General features: G+C 43.7%; 1 protein-coding gene across 5 annotated transcripts in view; it reads left to right on the top strand.

The window, feature by feature from the left end:
- LOC137379655 (structural maintenance of chromosomes protein 1B-like) overlaps nt 1–19,800 on the top strand; it is a 167,302-nt gene that overhangs the window by 30,444 nt on the left and 117,058 nt on the right. For all 5 annotated transcript variants that reach the window (XM_068050802.1, XM_068050805.1, XM_068050806.1 and 2 more), the window contains exons 5-6: nt 2,281–2,519; nt 15,799–16,057. In XM_068050802.1, the coding sequence (XP_067906903.1) occupies nt 2,281–2,519; nt 15,799–16,057 (498 nt within the window). The remainder of the gene's footprint in view (nt 1–2,280; nt 2,520–15,798; nt 16,058–19,800) is intronic.

Raw genomic sequence — 19,800 nt, 5'->3', positions numbered from 1 at the left:
CACATGACAGACAATGGGTTTTGCTTTCTCAGACTCTCAGATCGTAAACAGGGAGCCAGGGACTCAATTTGCAAATGTGAGTTGCAATTGCTAACAACTAGAAACAAAGGAAGGCCCAGGTGGTTTTGAGATAGCCAGACCTATGGACTCTGAATATTGTAAAAGGAAAATGACTATTGACTTTTGATTCTGGATAAATTCGACAGACTTTCAGAAGTCTGAAGGTTGTAAGAAAGACCCATAGGCCAGCAGTGGCAGCCTCAAAAGAGACCGAGAGAAGACATCATCTCTCAAAACACTAATACAGCAAAAAGCTGCTGAAGCTTGAACCCATTTTGAAAGCTTAGGTTTGTGGAGGAAAAAGACCAACAGGGTCAGCAGAGATCGCCTTATTCACAGAAGTCCAGGTCAAAAGTGCTTGGAATAAGTGAGCGAAGAGGACATTGACTTTGAGAAGAACTGGGAGATCCAACCCATTGCAATTGGGAGAAGTTTGGGAACTTTAACTGCAAAAATATTGCCTCAATAAGGGCACTATAATGTATAAATGTGATGTGGGGTTTTCAAGTATTTTAATAAGTTAAAGATGTCATGCAGGCCCCCACCTGCCAAGAATGAGACACCTTAATTTCACCACATGAACATTGATTTTCAAACTGTTACTGGAGTAAAGATAGAACTTGTTTTTTTTTTAAAGAGAACACCAGACCCTTGACTGGAAAGACATTTGCAAAGTAACAGACAGTAGTTGGAGAGGACAAAGGGGCCACTCCCTGCTCCAATTTAATTCACAATGGACTTTTGATTACCAGACGTTGAGGGTGGGGAGGCTAGCATTCCAGGTTAACTGTTAAAGTAGCTGAATACACAAACAGACCTGGTCTGTTAGTCATGTGACTAACTGGCTGTTGGTGTTTTTAAAATTTGAACTTGCCACAGAGAATTTGAACTCAGAAAGCTGTTTGCTCCTGGACAGGAAAAGACCTCTCTCCTGTCTGCTCTCACCTCGCTCTCACCAACTTTGGAATTCATTGAAGACACAGGAACCCCTCTTACAGTGAACAAGGTTTAAGAAGAATACTGGGCCCCAACGAAAAGCAAGAATTACCTACAAGCAAGAACTACCTACAAAAGGACTACAGTGATCTCGAACCACAGTAACAAGGAACTCTTCTGATTGCCTCAAACCGCTCTCCTTATTTTTCTTCTCTTTTCTGTCTCTATTTGTATGTGCGTATCACGTACGTATGTTAGTGTGGGGCGCGGCGTGTATTCGTAGACGTTAACCGAATTAGAGTTTAAGTTTAATAAAATTTCACTTTTCTTCTTTAAACCTAAGAAAGCCCATTTATGCTCATTTCTTTGCCTTATAATTGGAAAGTGGTGAACAATGATTCACCAAGAGGGAGCTCAAAACACAGTGTGTTTAAAATGAAAACCCTGTTAAAATAAGACCAGGTGAAGGCTGAAAGAGTCCCCGAGTCACCTTTCTCACCAGGTCATAATAAAGGGAAATACCTTTCTCTATAATTTAGTATATTCGCTACTTCCAAAGTACAATTAAGTGAATGTTGAATTTTAGCTTAGTTTAGTTAAGTTTTAAAATGTGAATTCTTATTGTGTTTTTTTTTCAATTGGTCTGGTGAGTTCATATCTCGTGTTTTAATGCTAGCAGTTTCACTGAGGTCATAATACTGGATTTATTTGCTATTTTAATTGCCTACTGAGCAAGTGTGCTGTGAGTGCTCCACTCAGTAAAACCTTGTGGAACAGAAGAGGCTCGAAAAGATAAGTGCTTGCAGAAAAGTAATGTGGGCTCCTGCCAGCCTAGGCTCCAGCTGCTCTAAAATTGCAAACGTCCCCTCCCCAGTCCCAGACCAACATTTTACCCAGCCAGGTCAGCCTCAGAATCATCCCTTTTTGTGTTGGCCTGGAACCAGCATATCAGGAGGCTTGTTTGGTGCTGCAGACATTTGCATACGTTAATGAGACCCAGGCCTCCTGCTGGCACTGTTGGGCTTCCTGCTGGCACGCTCTGCTGGTCAGATGCTAGATAGTTAAAATCTACCCTCGTTATAAATGTTTGATGTCTAACCAAATGCATGACACTACATTACATAAAAATGTTTTGCTCTCATATGTCAGTTGTCTTGCTACTTTGCAGATATGTTTAGAGCTGAGTGTTAACATTGATGATTATTGTATTTTATTTTTGATATTTAATGGTGAATACATACAATCTTGCTAAATATTGCATTTTTCTTATGATTATACACTTAGGCAGATCGTTACCAAATGTTGATAGAAGAGCTGAAAGCAAGCAGGACTCAATTGCATCTCTTCCTTTTGTATTATAATGAGATGTTTATAGAAAATTTTAGCAATGATCTACAAGCAAACAATAAAGCTTTAAATAGTCAGAAAATAAGGCAGGCCACAGCAGAGGAAGAAGTGAGAGCCATGAAAAAAGAGTTGGGTAAACTGAACAGAGAGCTGCAGCAAATAGAGAAGGAGATAAAGTAAGTTGCTGTTGTACCTTAATGCAGTCAGAATATGCTTTTGAATATTGAGCTGCTAATCATAATTACTGCATGGATTTTTATAGAAAAAAATGGTTCTGAGATAGCAGACGCGTTTTTCATATGATAACTGACGATGTGACATTGGATCATGTGACTTCACCTGTTACTGGATTGACCTTATATAGGTTGGGTCCCTGTAGTTGAGATTCTTAGTTGTCGTTTTGCGCCAGTAGCTGTTATGTGAGGTTTCAAGAACCTGGAGGTCACCCATGAACAGGTGTAGAGGGGAAACCAAAGGCGGGGCTAAAGGGAAACTATTTTCTCCATCTCTCTCTGCAGCCGTCATATCCAGTCTCCATCTTTTCCCTGAGCCCTCGTTGCTTAGTGTCCCTCTCTCTTTGAGTACCCAGTTATCCCAACCCCCAACTCGTGAGTCTCCTGCAATTTTAGGCCCCTGACACCCACCTCCCGACCAGCAGTTCCTGACCCATGGAATGGGGAGTTCTTTGTTCAACATCCAAAGCAGCAAAGAAACCCTCTATCCTTGGGATAAAGCTGTGCAAACTGGCTAAAGAGCTCCATTCCAAAAACAGCCACTTCATGTTTATCTACAAGTCCCCTGTTTCAAGTTGCAAACGGATTCGCTGCATTGGAAGCTGTTTGTAATTAGCGAGTGTCCATGGTTTCAGGATACAACTTTCATTTATTACAAAATGTAAGTTATTTCAGACTGTCAATAAGTGTCATTTTTTTAGGGGTGTCCATTTGTACATCTTCATGTCAGTGCCACACCTATTGGAGACTGTACTATAACTCTCCTTGATAACTATCAAACAAAATGTTATTATTTACTTCGTCATGTTAATATTGTTGTAGCATTCTCAGTAACAACAAACTGCTTGTGATAAGTTTCCACCCTTTTTCTTCATTCCTTCTCCTTTCTCATGCATCAAGAATGAGACCACGTTTGGCAGCACATAAATGTAGTATAGCCATTTAAAGAGTATTTTGCTGACTAGCGAGCTTGGACCCATCAGCAAGAAACGTGGATAAGGAATTCAGGATATTGTGAGGGGAATTGGTTTTGTAGGAATCCTGCCCAATTTATAAACAACAGTCTTCAGTGCTCTCAGAAAATATATAAGAACTTAATTTACATATTAAAATTAACAAATTGGATGCTAGCATAATTTCACATTTTTTCACACCTAGTGTAATTTCACAAATTTTTCACTTGGAATGCTGTGAGGTTTCAGCAAATGAATTCTTAAAGGGATACCTGCTGAATTTTTCACAAGAACGTTATTGATCAACTTCAGAATGTTTGTTCCCTGCTAAGTCATGGGCTGGATTTTAAGAGATCGGTGGCGAGCTCAGGCGGGCAGCTTGCCAAAGAGCTGCCGTAATCCCCTGCGGAGCGGTTCATTTAAATAGCCGGGGTGGCCCGCTACCCCCAAACACACAAAGGGGGCGGGTTGTCTGTTGCCGGCAATGGCGTCAGCTGCCTATGCGCAGGCACTGGCGCCCTTTTTAAAGAGCCCTGCTGGCACATTTAAATTTTTAAAGAAGTAACCCCCTAAAATTAAATAAATAAAATTATAACTCCCCTTTCCCACCCCCCCCCCCCATAACAATTGCGTTAACTACTTTCCCTCCCCCCAAAAACACTTATCGTTTACATATAACCTCCCTCCCTCCCCAAACTGCACAAAGTTTAAGGTTCAACCCTTCCCACCATCCCCTACACCCAGGCGCTGTGTTTCCCCGGATGGGGATTTGAACGCCGCCAAGATCAGAGGTAAGTCTATTTAAATGTATTCATTTTATTAATTTGAATATGTTATTTGAGGTCCCGTCGCCCAGCAGTGGGGGTGTCTGCCACGGAGCTTCGCCACCGTTGGGAGGATCGGGCTGGGCCCTCCCGCCGTCTAGGTCCATGGCCAGCCTCATCCGGAGCCATCTTCAGGTCACCACCGCCCCCCCCCCCCCCCAGGCCCCGCCACCGCCACTGAACCCGACGCCTGTGGGTAAACAAAATCCGGCCCCATGACTGTTGTTTAATTATCACTCAGACAGTATCTTCGAATTCCCTACGTAGCACTATTGTGGGAGCAGAATGATCACAGCGACTGCAGTGCTTCAAGAGGAATGTCCACCATTACTTTGCTGGGCAATAAAGGATGGGCAATAATTACAGACTTGACTGTGTTGTCCACCTCTCCAGAACAAATCAAAGAAAAGCATGAGAAACTAATTAAGGTGCCTCTGGGAAAGTATACAACAATATGGTTAGTCATTCACATATCTTAGTAGTGCTCTTCAGGTTTGCTGTTTTGCATTCTTTTGGGGTAAAGGAGCCTTGGCTTGCACTAGTTACCTGCCAAAGCAAGGTCTGGTCACCTCTGTTTTTGGATGCGGGTGTATGCAGGTCCTAGTAGGTAGGCACAGAGCACCTTGTGTAGCCTGACATGCTTAGAATCTGCCTGTGGATCCTCCTTGTCTTCCAAACACATCAGAAAAACATTCCCTCCAAAAATTGAACAATTGGACCATGGCTATGGGAACCTGAGTTCCAGCAGAACAAATAACTGATTCTCTAGGAATGCTGAATGCTTTTAAACTGATGTCCTGAACACTGGAAAATAATGCATTGAGCATTCCCGCTACCAAATGAATATCAAAATGAAGTGATCTGTTTTAGCCAAGCATCTCATATGCCACTGGTTGCCAACCCTCGAATACTATACTGCAGTGTACAGTGGACATAGTTTCAATGTGTGGAATTCCTGCTCATTTCCACTATTGGCCATCAGATTTACACTGCTGAAATGGGCTGCTAACAGCCGAAAACCTAGCATGACATCTGGCAAAGATGGTCATTTATGTTTCCTGTATTTCTTTCATTCTTTCATTTCTTTCACTTCATTGCTCTTGACTATTTCAAGATCTGACTTTCTCATTTGGGGCTATGTTTTTTTTTCTCATCCTGTGACTAGAGAAAAATCTACTGCTTATAAATAGCACATCAGAATCCCAATTGTAACCTTCTGTTGGGAGTTGTGTGGGTGTGGGCTAGATATATAGACATCAGCGAGGCCCGTGAAATTTTAACTGCTGGGCCACATCCTCATAGACCCTATCAGTCTCCCATTGAACACAGCGGGAAACTGTAGCTGTCAGATAGTAGGAGGTCTTCACTGAGGACCCAAAGGGATGGTCCATGTCACTCAGGTGAGTGGTTTAGAGGGGGTCTCATGGTTAAAGTTAGAGAAGGGATGGCTTGGGCTTGGGCAGCTTGAGGTTTCTTTGAGGGTGGGGGGAAGCACTCCCACAAGGAAACTTAATTTTTCTTACAAAAATTAATTTACCTTTCTGGGCCTGTTTTGGGTCCAGCTCCTCTTGCCATCAGATTGGCCAGGAGAGGAAGTAACAATGCCTTCCTCTTGCAGATCTCCAGTTAAAACTGCAGTTAGGCCTTGATGATGTCCTCAGAGTTTGATCTGTATATTCGAAGAAGGATTCTATTGTCTTTTGATGGACCAGTTTCCACTGGCAGGGTTAAAATTGGCCCTTCGCGTCACACATATATGAATGTTATTCAGTGAGAATTCATTATTTTTGGAATCTTGTGTTTCCAGCTAAAGTTTAACATCAGGATTAGGCTGGGGCCTGGTGCATTTTAGAGCCCTTCCATCACACAGTGATTGCAATACTATATCAATAATAATATTCAGTTTTTGTCTGTTTAAGTTGTTCTGATTTGTTGGTGGGTAGATTGGGTCTGTGGTGCCTGCCTGCACCTGTGGGATGACGGTTGGTTAATTAGATATTTTAAAACTTGATTATGACATTCAGGTCCTGAATGTACCAAGTATAACAATTTATGCTGAATAGATGTAAATCTTGTTTGTCTTTGGGGAGAGTCAGCAACGGTGCAAACTACAGGGGATTAATGGTCTTTTCTGACAGCATATTCTGTCATGCAGCTACCAATTTTATAGGAAAGGCACACTTACTTGCTGAGTGCAAAAGCTGTAGAATTACTTCAGAGTAATGTGTATAACTGACAGAGGTGGAAAATGTTGTTTCAGTCTGCATTGTTTTGATTGGTCGGTGGGCTGATTTGGTGGGCGATGTCTGGTGCATGTGGGGCACGCGGAGGACTGGAGCACATGATACATGTGCAGCTGCCAACAGTTGGTGCTGTAGTATTGCGTCCAGTTCTGGGCGCCGCTCTTTAGGAAAGACGTGAGGGCATTGGAGAGAGTACCGAAAAGATTCATGAAAATGGTTCCGGGGTTGAGGAATTTCTGTTATGAAGATGGATTGGAGAAGTTAGGACTGTTTTCCTTGGAGAAGAGAAGGCTGAAATGTGATTTGAAATTATGAGGGGTCTGGACAGAGATAGAGAGAAACTGTTCCCCCTCATGGAAGGATGGAGAATGAGAGGTGACAGATTTAAAGTATTTGGTAGGTAAGATCTGGAATGCTCTGCCTGAGAGCGTAGTGGAGGCAGGTTCAATTGAAGCATTCAAAAGGGAATTAGACAGTTATATGAAAAGGAAGAATGTGCAGGGTTATGGGGAGAAGGCAGGAGACTGGAACTGTGGGAATTGTTCCTTTGGAGAGCCAGTGTGGACATGACCTCCCAGGGGAAAGCAGCAACAGCCAAGTTCGTGGCACTACAGAGGGCTCTGCTGCACAAAAGGGGAGGAAAAGGGGTGGAAGAGCTATAGTGATAGGAGATTCTATCGTAAGGGGTGCAGATAGGCGTTTCTGTGGCCACAAACGAGACTCCAGGATGGTGCTAGTGTCAAGGATGTCACGGAGTGGCTGCAGGACATTCTGAAGGGGGAGGGGGAGCAGTCAGAGGTCATGATACACATTGGTACCAATGACATAGATAGAAGGAGGGATGAGGTCCTGCAACTAGAATTTAGGGAGCTAGGTAGCAGATTAAAAAGGAGGACATCAGAGGTTGTAATCGCTGGATTACTCCCTCTGCCACATGCTAGCGAGTATAGGAATAATATCACTGGGTCTGTTTCTGGCTAAGGTGGGACCTGTACAAGTTGGACAGGTTGCACCTGAACCGGAATGGGACCAACATCCTTGCTGGGAGGCTTGCTAGTGCTTTTGGGGGAGTGGAGTGGGGGGGGGGGTGTTTAAACTAATTTGGCAGGGGGATGGGATACAGAGTGGAGGTACAGTAGGGGGTGATGCACAGCCAAATATAGAAGAGAAACTGAGTCAGTCTGGAAGGCACAGCAAATATAGACCTGTTAAGGCACAAGTGAAAAATGCAAGGCTGGTTTGTATATACTTTAATGCAAGGAATCTTACTAATAAGGCAGATGAATTGAGGGCATTGATTAACACTTGGGATTATGCTATTATTGCTATCACAGAGACATGGCTGAGGGAGGGGCAGGACTGGCAACTCAATATTCCAGGGTATAGAATCTTCAGGTGTGATAGGGGAGGGGATAAAAGAGGAGGTGGTATTGCACTGTTGATCAAAGAGTCAATTACTGCAGTAAGGAGGGATGATATCTTAGAAGGTTCCTCAAATGAGGCCATATGGGTAGAACTAAAGAACAAAAGGGGGCAAATCACTTGGCTGTGGCCTCCAAACAGTCAGGGAAAGATAGAGGAACAGATATGTAGGCAAATCGCAGAGAGGTGTAAAAATAATAGGGTAATAATAGTAGGAGATTGCAACTTACCTAATATCAACTGGGATAGTCTTAGTGCAAAAGACTTAAAGGGGGAAGAATTCTTAAAATGCATCCCGGAGAGCTTTTTGAGCCAGTATTTAGAAAGTCCTACAAGAGAAGGGGCAGTACTGGACCCAGTCGTAGGGAATGAAGCTGGACAAGTGGTAGAAGTATCAGTGAGGGAGCATTTCGGGGATAGTGACCATAACTCTGTAAGATTTAAGGTAGTTATGGAAAAGGACAAAGATGGGCCAGAAATAAAGGTACTGAATTGGGGGAAGGCCAATTTCAATTTGATAAAACAGGATCTGGCCAAAGTGGACTGGGAGCAGCTACTTGTAGGAAAATCTACATCAGGCCAGTGGGAGTCATTTAAAGAGGAAATAGTGAGGGTTCAGAGCCAGTATGTACCCGTTAAGGTGAAGGGTTGGACCAACAAGTCCGGGAACCCTGGATGTCAAGGGATATAGAGTATTGGATCAGGAAACAAAAAGGAGGCTTATGGCAGATTCAGAGCACTGAAAACAGCGGAGGCATTAGAGGAGTACAGAAAGTGTAGGGGGGTTACTTAAAAAAAGTAATTAGGAGAGCGAAGAGGGGACATGAAAAAACATTGGCGGTCAATATAAAGGAAAATCCTAAGGCGCTTTATAAGTATATTAAGGGCGAGGATAACCAGGGAAAGAGTAGGACCCATTAGGGACCAAAGTGGCAATCTGTGTGTGGAGCCGGAGGACATAGGTGATGTTTTAAATGATTACTTTTCATTTGTTTTCACTATGGAGAACGACGATATAGGTGTAGAGATCAGGGAGGGGATTTGCGATATACTTGAACATACTAACATTGAAAGGGAGGAAGTATTAGATGTTTTAGCGGGCTTAAAAGTGGATAAATCCCCAGGCCCAGATGAGATGTATCCCAGGCTGTTATGTGAGGCAAGGGAGGTGATAGCAGTGGCTCTGACACAAATTTTCAGATCTTTTCTGGCCACGGGAGAGGTGCCAGAGGACTGGAGGACAGTGAATGTGGTACCATTATTGAAGAAGGGTAGCAGGGATAGACCAGGTAATTACAGGCCGGTGAATCTAACATCAGTGGTTGGGAAACTATTGGAAAAAATTCTGAGGGACAGGATTAATCTCCACTTGGAGCGGCAGGGAATAATCAGGGATAGTCAGCACGGCTTTGTCAGGGGGAGATCGTGTCTAACTAACGATTGAATTTTTCGAGGAGGTGACTACATGTGTAGATGAGGGTAAGGCAGTTGATGTAGTCTATATGGACTTCAGTAAGGCTTTTGATAAGGTCCTGCATGGGAGATTGGTTAAGAAGGTAAGAGCCCATGGGATCCAGGGCAATTTGGCAAATTGGATCCAAAATTGGTTTAGTGGCAGGAAACAGAGGGTAATGGTCGAGGGTTGTTTTTGCGAGTGGAAGCCTGTGACCAGTGGTGTACCACAGGGATCGGTGCTGGGACCCCAGCGGTTTGTAGTGTACATTAATGATTTAGACGTGAATATAGGAGGTATGATAAGTAAGTTCGCAGATGACACAAAAATTGGTGTCGTTGTAAATAGTGAGGAGGAAAGCCTTAGATTACAGGACGATATAGATGGGCGGAGATGTGGCAAATGGAATTTAATCCTGAGAAGTGTGAGGTGATGCATTTTGGGAGGACTAACAAAGCAAGGGAATATACAATGGATGGTAGGGCCCTAGGAAGTACAGAAGGTCAGAGGGACCTTGGTGTACTTGTCCATACATCTCTGAAGGCAGCAGCACAGGTAGATAAGGTGGTTAGGAAGGCATATGGGATATTTGCCTTTATTAGCCGAGGTATAGAATATAAGAGCAGGGAGATTATGTTGGAGCAGTATAAAACGCTAGTTAGGCCACAGCTGGAGTACTGTTTACATTTCTGGGCATCACACTATAGGAAGGATGTGATTGCACTGGAGAGGGTGCAGAGGAGATTCACCAGGATGTTGCCAGGGCTGGAGCATTTCAGCTATGAAGAGAGACTGAAAAGTCTAGGGTTGTTTTCCTTCGAACAGAGAAGGATGAGGGGGGACATGATTGAGGTATACAAAATTATGAGGGGCATAGATAGGTTAGATAGGAAGAGACTTTTTCTCTAGCGGAGGGGTCAATAACCAGGGGGCATAGATTTAAGGTAAGGGTCAGGAGGTTTAGAGGGGATTTGAGGAAAAATTGTTTCACCCAGAGGGTGGTTAGAATCTGGAATACACTGCCTGAAGTGGTGGTAGAGGCAGGAACCCTCACAACATTTAAGTATTTAGATGAGCACTTGAAACGCCATAGCATACAAGGCTACGGGCCAAGTGCTGGAAAATGGGATTAGAATATATAGGTTCTTGTGGTCGGCACAGACACGATGGGTCGAAGGGCCTGTTTCTGTGCCGTATAACTCTATGACTCTATGATAGGCTGAATGACCTCCTTCTGCACTGTAAGGATTTTGTGATTCTGTGTATGCAAAGATGGATTCTATGTGCACGCGAAACGGTGTGGAATCTCCCTGACAGTTATAAGTGTTGATTGCTTTTTTTAAAGCTGGGGCAGAAATCCTCTCACCTCCCTCCGGTGGTCTTAATATACAATATCTAGGAGATGAGTATGTGCGGGCATGGGAGGGAGGCGATGGCATGGGAGGGGTAATTGAGATGATGGAATTAGTTACCCATACTAATTTGACTGAAACCTCAGGATCACTATGGTAATGGGGCAGGGTGGATATGGCATGAGAGGGTGCCATGGGAAGCCTGAAAAGGCATGGGAGGAGTGGCATACCAAAGGTGGAATGCCATGGGATGGGGATGACATAGGAAGGAGGAATGGCATGGGAGGATTGGAAGGGCGGTGATGGCATCCGAGGAGTAGAATGGCATGGGAGGAGTGGCATGCCAAGGGTAGAATGGCAAGGGATGGGGATGACATGGAAGGCTGGGGATGGCATGAGACGGGTGTAGGAGATGATTGAATTGGTTACGTATGCTAATTTGACTGAAATGTCAGGGTCAAAATTGGAAATGTGGTGGAATGGATATGGCATGAGAGTGATGCCATGGGAGGCATGGGGTGGCATGCCATGGGATGGGGATGACATAGGGAGGATATAGTATGGGTGGGCTGATATGGAATGGCATGGGATAAGTGGCATGCCAAGGTTGGAATGGCATGGGATAGAGATGGCATGGATGGGGTGGTATGGGAAGGTGGAATGGGATGGCATGGGAGGATGGGGATAGCATGGGTGGAGTGGCATGGAAGGAGGGAATGGGGAGGGAGGAGATGTCATCAGAATTGTGGCACAGGAAGGATGAAATCGCCAGGGATGGACAAGGCATGGGAAGGGTGGCATGGGAGGGAGAGGTGGCATGGGTAGGATGAAATGATAGAGGATGGTGGAGTCAGCGCATGGGGATGGCATTGGAGTATTGGCATCGAAAGGATGGAATGGCGTGAGATTGTGATAACATGGGAGGGGTGGCATAGGAAGAATGTGATGGAGTGGCATTGGAGGGAGGGCATGGCATGGGAAGGATGGAATGGGATCGGTATGGTGTGAGAGGAGTGGGAGTGAGGGGATGACCTCTAAGGGGTGGCATGGGAAGGATGGGATGGCATGAGAGGGATGGCATGGGGATAGCATCAGAGGGAGGGGTTGAGGGAATGATAGAATTGTTTAGGTATACTAATTTGACTGCAGGGTCAGCGTCAATATGGAAATGTGGGATTGGTATAGTGTTATGAAAGAGCCTCTGTTTGGTTAAATATATTTTTTGAGGATTAATTTTTGAAAGATTGGAGAAATGTTAAACTTTGGGGCTTTCAAAGAGGGTCATGTAAAGGCCACTTGACTTTGAAAAACTGTCCCTAGATAATACAAAGGAAATGTTTAATATGTCTTCTCTGATCACGGCTCAGTAAACTAATCCAGAGTTAAATAAAGTGGCACAATCAGCTCTAACAGAAGCTGAGGCAAAAGGAGTTCCAGAAGGCTATTATATTAAAAATGGGATTCTGGTGAGGAAGTGGAGACCTCCTCACAGACGAAGAATGGACAGTAGTTCATCAGATAGTGGTACTGCCAAAGTATCGCCGGGACTATTAATGATAGCATGTGAAATTCCTATAACGGGACATATGGGGATCCGGAAGACCAATTCACTTATAAGTCGACATTTTTACTGGCCAGGTCTTTTCAAGGACGTGGTGCAGTTTCATAAAACATGCCATACATGCCAGATTGTGGGAAAACCACCACCTGCCATAAAACCGGCACCTCTAATTCCCATACCAGTTTTTGGGGAACCATTTAGTAGGGTGTTGGTAGACTTTGTAGGCCCTTTACCGAAAACAAAAGAGGCTATGGCTACTTGTTTCCCAGAGGCCATTCCCTTGAGAACAATTTCTGCCAAGGTGGTAGGGAAGTTAACCCAGTTCTTCACTAGATATGGATTACCAATTGAGATTCAGTCAGATCAAGAATCCAATTTTATGTCTAAAATTTTTCAGAAAGTTATTGGTAATTTGGTTATAACACAGTTCAAGTCTTCAGCAAACCACCCACAGACACAAGGAGCTTTAGAAAGGTACCAACAGGCCCTCAAAATGATGATCAGGCATGCTGTCATGAATATCCCTATGTTTGGGATAAAGGGCTAGAATTTGTTTTGTTTGCTACTAAGGATTCACTTGATGAATCTACCAGATTTAGTCCTTTTGAATTAGTTTACGTACATGAGATAAGAGGTCCTCTAAAAATAATTTTTAAAAGGTTTTTAGAATAGAGGGACGAATCTTCTTTATTTATTTTAAGATACAGCACTGAAACAGGCCCTTTGGCCCACCAACAACCATCCATTTATACTAATCCTACATTAATCCCATATTCCCACCACATCCCCACCATTCTCCTACCACCTACCTACACTAGGGGCAATTTACAATGGCCAATTTACCTATTAACCTGCAAGTCTTTGGCTGTGGGAGGAAACCAGAGCACCCGGCAGAAACCCACGCAGTCACAGGGAGAACTTGCAAACTCCACACAGGCAGTACCCAAAACTGAACCCGGTCGCTGGAGCTGTGAGGCTGCGGTGCTAACCACTGCGCCACTATGCCGGATTATGTATCCGTGTTCCGGGAACAGCTCACAAGAGCTTGAAAAGTGGCTCAGGAACACCTTAAAGCTTGCAAAACAACTATGAAAAAATGGGCAGACAAGCATGCTAAGACCTGAACCTTTCAACCAGGGGGTGAAGTGTAAGTATTACTGTCTTTACAGGGTGAACCATTGAAAGCATCGTTCAGTAGTCCGTACAAAGTGGTCAAGAGAATTGGTAAGATAAATTATTTGACACCCCAGATTGCCGGAAAAAGAATTGGTTGTATGATATCAATATGTTCAAACAATATCATCGCCGGGAGGAGGATAAGCAAGCACAGATATGTCAGGCAGTAGGAACAGTGAAGGATGAAAGGGATAGTGAGGGGAGGCAGAAGGAGGCTTAGACAATTCTCAAATTGAACCTTCTCCTATCCGGTTAGCTAATACTGAATTGCTAGGGAGATTGGACACTATGCTTTCATATTTAGATGCAGAACAACAGGAAGATGTAGCAAGGCTACTCACAGCATTTAAAAGAGTCCATAGGGATAAGCCAGGATGTACAACCTTAGCCACACGTGATGTAGATACAGGAGAATCATTTCCTATAAAACAGCATCCTTATCACTTAAGTTCAGAGAAACGGTTCATCTAGACACTGTATAGACTACAGAAAAGGTAATGCTGTAACAAAGGCAGACTCCTACCCAATATCTCGCTTGGAAGACTGTATTGACAGAGTGGGCAATGCCACATTTCTTACAAATATAGATTTGTTAAAGCGATACTGGCAAGTTCCTTTAACACCCCAAGCTAAAGAAATATTGGCCTTTGTCACATCGGACGGTCTTTTCCGATGCTGAGTGATGCCATATGGGCTGGAGTATGCCCCAGCCACTTTTCAGAGACTAATGAACCAAGTGGTAGCCAGTGTTCCTAACTGTGTAGTTTATCTTGATGTGCTGGTCTACAGTGACCCTTGGAAGGAACACTTGGAACAACTGGGGTGGGGGGGGGGGGGGGTGCGCTCTCTGGAAGGTTGCAATCAGTTGATTTGGTGATAAACTTTGTGGAAAAATTCAAAAATCTGAATGCCAGACTATTATGATGGAGTTTACTATTACAACATTATCACTTAAAGATTATCCACATTACAGGACAAAATAATGTGATTGCAGATGCTTTATTTTCAAGCTAACTGCTTTGCGTTATCTAAGTGGTAGATGGTACAGAGCAGAACTGTGGCATGGGAAGGATGGAATGGCATGGGAGGGCTAGCCTGGGAAGGATGGAATGGCATGGGTGGAGTGGGAGAGATTGGATGGCATCAGAGGGGTGGCATTATATCAATGGAATGGCATGACATGGGGATGGCATGGGAGCTGTGGATAAGATGATGGCTAAGTATACTAAATTGACTGCAGGGTCAATATGGAAATGTGGGATCGGGATTGCATGGGAAGTTTGAATGGCATGGGAGGAATAGGTTGGCGTGGGAGGGAGGGGTGGCATTTTTTAAATTTGTTTGTGGGATGTGGGTGTTGCTGGATAGGCCAGCATTTATTGCCCATCCCTATTTGCCCTTGAACTGAGTGGCTTGCTAGGTCATTTCAGAGGGCATTTTAAAAGTCAATCACATTGCTGTGGGTCTGGAGTCACATGTAGGGCCAGACCAGGTAAGGACAGCAGATTTTATTCCCTAAAGGACATTTGTGAACGAGATGGGTTTTTACAACAATTAACAATGGTTTCATGGTTGCCAGCAGACTAGCTTTTTAATTCCCAGATTAATTGAATTCAAATTTCACCATCTGCCATGGTGGGAATCGAACCCATGTCCCTATAGCCTGGGTCTCTGAGTTACTAGTCCAGTGACATTACCACAATGCCACCACCTCCCCCATGGCATGTGAGGGGTGGATGAGATGATGGAATTGGTTAAGTATACCAATTTGACTAGGGTTAATATGTAAATGTGGGATGGGGATGGCCCAATCAGGGTGGAATTGCATGGGAGGGAGAAAATGGCATGGGAGGGGTGGCATGTGAATGCTGGAATGGGATGGGGACGGCATGGGAGAGTGGGGATGGTATCTTTGGTGGCATGCGTAGGATGGAATGGCTTGGGTGGGGTATCATGGGAAGGATGAAATGGCATGAGATGGAAATGGCATCTGGGGTGTCATGGTAAGGATGGAATGACATAGGGATGAGATGGCATGAGAGAGATGGGATTGCATGAGCGGAATGGCATGGGAAGGATGGAATGGGAGGGGTGGATGAGATGCAGGAATTGGTTAAATATACTAATTTGACTGCAAATGTTTTGCAGGTTTCTGTGAGTCACCAAGTAAAATTCAGTTTTTAGCCATGAAGTTATTAAATTAGCTAATTTTATTGACTTTTATTATCACATTACCAGAGTTCATGACTCTAATCTGAATGAAAAGCGACCCAGCTACATCAAAGCTAAGGAGAACACAAGGCACCACATGAAGAAGGTCGAAACAGCTAGGAAATCTCTGAAGAACAGTGAAAAGCAATACAGCGTCCACCAGCAAGAGGTCAAGGTCCTAGAGTCGGAGCTTGAAGATGTGAATAATGTGTGGAAAGCGTTTGAGGAAAAGGCACAAGCAGAACTTGGCAGCAGAGGTCATAGCATGGAACTGGAAGAGAGCCAGGTAAACAAAAAAAAGCGTCATTTGCCTTTCACTTTTTCTGTTATTTTCATTTTATGTTGTCAGTACCATTACTGTAACTTTTTCCATCAGACAGAATGGCCCTAACAGGCCTGCAGTATCAGGAATTGTGTCGGGATTGCACTTGCTGAGAACCTCGCCTGCTCACTGGTGAACTTTCTGGGGTCAAGTGGAGATTGGAGCTGCTCCATCAGGAATGCATCTTAGGCACCTGTCTTCCCCAATGTGCTGGAAAATCCAGTGACTGCTGTCGTGTCCAGGGGGTGGAGCGTTGTCTGAAATTAACATGGATATACCCCAATGACACCCTTTGCAAAAGGCTGGCACTTAAATCCTGTTTTTTAGGAGTCCAGGCCACAATCCTAGCCTGACGCCTCGGTGTGATCCACGAGTTATATTCAGCAGGCACACTAATCCTACAACTGCTAAATAAGAGGTTTGGAACATTGGAACTCCTAATGATAGGGGTTTCTGGCTTTGATGCTGCTAACTTTGCAAGGGAAAGTGGACTGTACAAGGCACAAGTCAGGAGTGTGATGAAATACTCTCCACTTGCCTGGATGAATGCAGTTCCAACAACACTCAAGAAGCTTGACATCATCCAGGACAAAGCAGCCCATTTGATTGGCACCCTATCCACCACCTTAAACATGCACTCCCTCCACCACTGGTGCACAGTGGCTGCAGTGTGTACCATCTACAAGATGCACTGCAGCAACTTGCCAAGCCGCCTTCGACAGTACTTTCCAAACCCGTGACCTCTACTACCTAGAAGGACAAGGGCAGCAGGCGCATGGGAACACCACTACCTCCAAGCCACACATATTCCTGACTTGGAACTATATCGCCATTCCTTCACTGTCACCAAGTCAAAAACCTGGAACTCCCTTCCTAACAGCACTGTGGGTATACCTACACCACATGGACTTCAGTGGTTCAAGATGGTAGCTCACCACCACCTTCTTGAGCATTTAGGGATGGGTAATAAATGCTGCTCTAGCTAGCAACGCCCACATCCCATAAACAAATAATTTTTTTTAAAGTCTCCAAAATGGCCTAGTTTCCTGCTGTTTAACCATACTTCTACCAGAGTGGCACTACTGTGCATTAGAAGAGAAGGGAATGAAGACTCTGTCTTCAGCCACTCCTAACTTATATTTCTTTTTGGTTCAAAAAACATGCCTTCAGAGATCTGTATCCTTGCCTTTGTCAGATAACTAAGTGGGGCAAATTACTCACCTATTACTGTTAGTCCTGAGGCAATCCATAATAGTTGCCTTCAGTGCACAATATGAAACTTAGTATGTGTATATATATGTTTGTATTTATATATATATATATATATATATATATATATTACATAAATGTATTTATATATTACTTATATAAAGTGTGTATACGTATAAAATATGTATATATGCATGTTTATATAGATCACACACATCATTACCTAAAATACCCACTAGTAGATTTCCCACAGCATTGGTCAAAATGAGTTAGAACGGGGGTGTTGTGCCACATGGGCTTATCAGGGACTCTGATTTATCCGCTTTGGGTGCAGTCTAGGTCTGACAGTAAATGGATTAAGTTTTAAGGTCTGTCACTACTCTGGAAAGGAGTACCAAAGTCTTGGAGCACTGAGAGAGTGGTCTGGGAACACTTGAGTTGCAACTGTTAGAAGAGTTTTGTTTTTTTTAATTGCAAGTTAGGAATTCTGTGTATTTTTGAAAGCTGGGAAAAGGGATTTTCTTTGAATACTGAATGCTGACACTTGGTGTTTGAAGTGTGCAGACTGCAAGACCTGTTTCCAAGCAACCATGAAGATTTATGACTGTCTAATATCTTGACTGTTGAAGCATTTAGTTTCACTTTTGGGTTGAGTTCAGTTGCTGCTAGAGACTTGCCAGGAAGACAGCCCAGACTCACTCTCTCTTGAAAATAATTCCTGTATCAAGTGAAATTCTAATTTCTTCATGAAGTTAAAAGAACTTTGAAGGATTTGCAAATCAAATGTATGGAAGCTAAATCCTTGTTGCTGTGTCTGCCTGGAGCGAGGAAGCCTTGTATTTTGGGTGTGACAGATTACTGTTGCCTCAGGTTTCTGAAGAATCTTTGCATTAAGCTGTGAATTTCTGCATCAAGCTGCCTTCTATGTTTGAATACGTTATGAATTGGCAGATGTCTTGCATTCTTTAAAAAGGGGGCTTTTGCATTGAGTGTGAGAACTGACAAGTGTTACTCACCCCTGATGGAAGACCTTGTGTGACGCCTGGTGCAAACGAATTGCCTTAAATGTCTACCCATCACAGACTGTTCATCAATCTCATCTGGAGAGACTTCGAGTGGCATCTGACTATTCGACTCTGGGACACGTCACCGATCCAGAAATATCGTACCAGACCATGACAACCAATCATTTTATTATTCCTCAGAAACAGTTGTAATTCAAAACATCCTTTTAAAACTGGTTAACCGTTGGTTTTTGATGAATGTATGTGTGCATGAGGGTTAGGAAGAATAAGTTATAAAATCTTATATATATATATATATATATATATATATATATATATATATATAGATTTATCTCATTATCATTTAAAAACTTGGTTTATTAATAACTAGTTATTTTGTTGTTTAAAGAAACCTGGTTGGTGTGCTTTACTCTGGGGGACAAATAGAATGTTTGATTTGGCTATTTTCAGATAGGTGGGAAACTTTATGAATATGCTGTGACCTGTGGAGTAGTGGGACTGAATTAACAGTGCATTGCTCCACCTTGGTCGTAACAGGGCATACAGGGACAAGTTGTGTCTGACTAACTTGATTGACTGTTTTGAGAAGGTAACAAAGAGGGTTGATAAGGATAGCGCGTTTGATGTGGTCTGCATGGAATTTACCAAGGCTTTTGACAAGGTCCCACAAGGGTTGGCCTGCTCAAGGACAGAGGAGGGAATCTATGCGTGGAGCCAGAGGAAATGGGCGAGGTACTATATGAGTACTTTGCATCAGTATTCACCAAAGAGAAGGACTTGGTGGATGATGAGTCTAGGGAAGGGAGTGTAGATAGTCTGGGTCACGTTGTTATCAAAAAGGAGGAGATTTTGGGCGTCTTGCGAAGCATTAAGGTAGATAAGTCCCCAGGGCCTGATGGGATCTACCCCAGAATACTGAGGGAGGCAAGGGAAGAAATTGCTGGGGCCTTGACAGAAATCATTGTATCCTCATTGGCTACAGGTGAGGTCCCAGAGATCTGGAGAATATCCAATGTTGTTCCTTTGTTTAAGAAGGGTAGCAAGGATAATCCAGGAAATTATAGGCCGGTGAGCCTTACGTCAGTGGTAGGGAAATTATTAGAGAGGATTCTTCGGGACAGGATTTACTCCCATTTGGAAACAAATGAACTTATTCGCGAGAGGCAGCATGGTTTTGTGAAGGGGAGGTCATGTCTCACTAACTTGATTGAGTTTTTTGAGGAAGTGACGAAGATGATTGATGAAGGAAGGGCAGTGGATGTTGTCTATATTGACTTCAGTAAAGCCTTTGACAAAGTCCCGCATGGCAGACTGGTACAAAAGGTGAAGTCACACGGGATCAGAGGTGAGCTGGCAAGATGGATACAGAACTGGCTTGATCATAGAAGACAGAGGGTAGCAGTGGAAGGGTGCTTTTCTGAATGGAGGGCTGTGACTAGTGGTGTTCCGCAGGGATCAGTGCTGGGACTTTGC

This window comes from Heterodontus francisci, chromosome 18 (genome assembly GCF_036365525.1).
Source record: "Heterodontus francisci isolate sHetFra1 chromosome 18, sHetFra1.hap1, whole genome shotgun sequence".
In the NCBI taxonomy this organism is placed as follows: domain Eukaryota; kingdom Metazoa; phylum Chordata; class Chondrichthyes; order Heterodontiformes; family Heterodontidae; genus Heterodontus; species Heterodontus francisci.
This window is presented reverse-complemented; position numbering and strand designations above follow the sequence as displayed.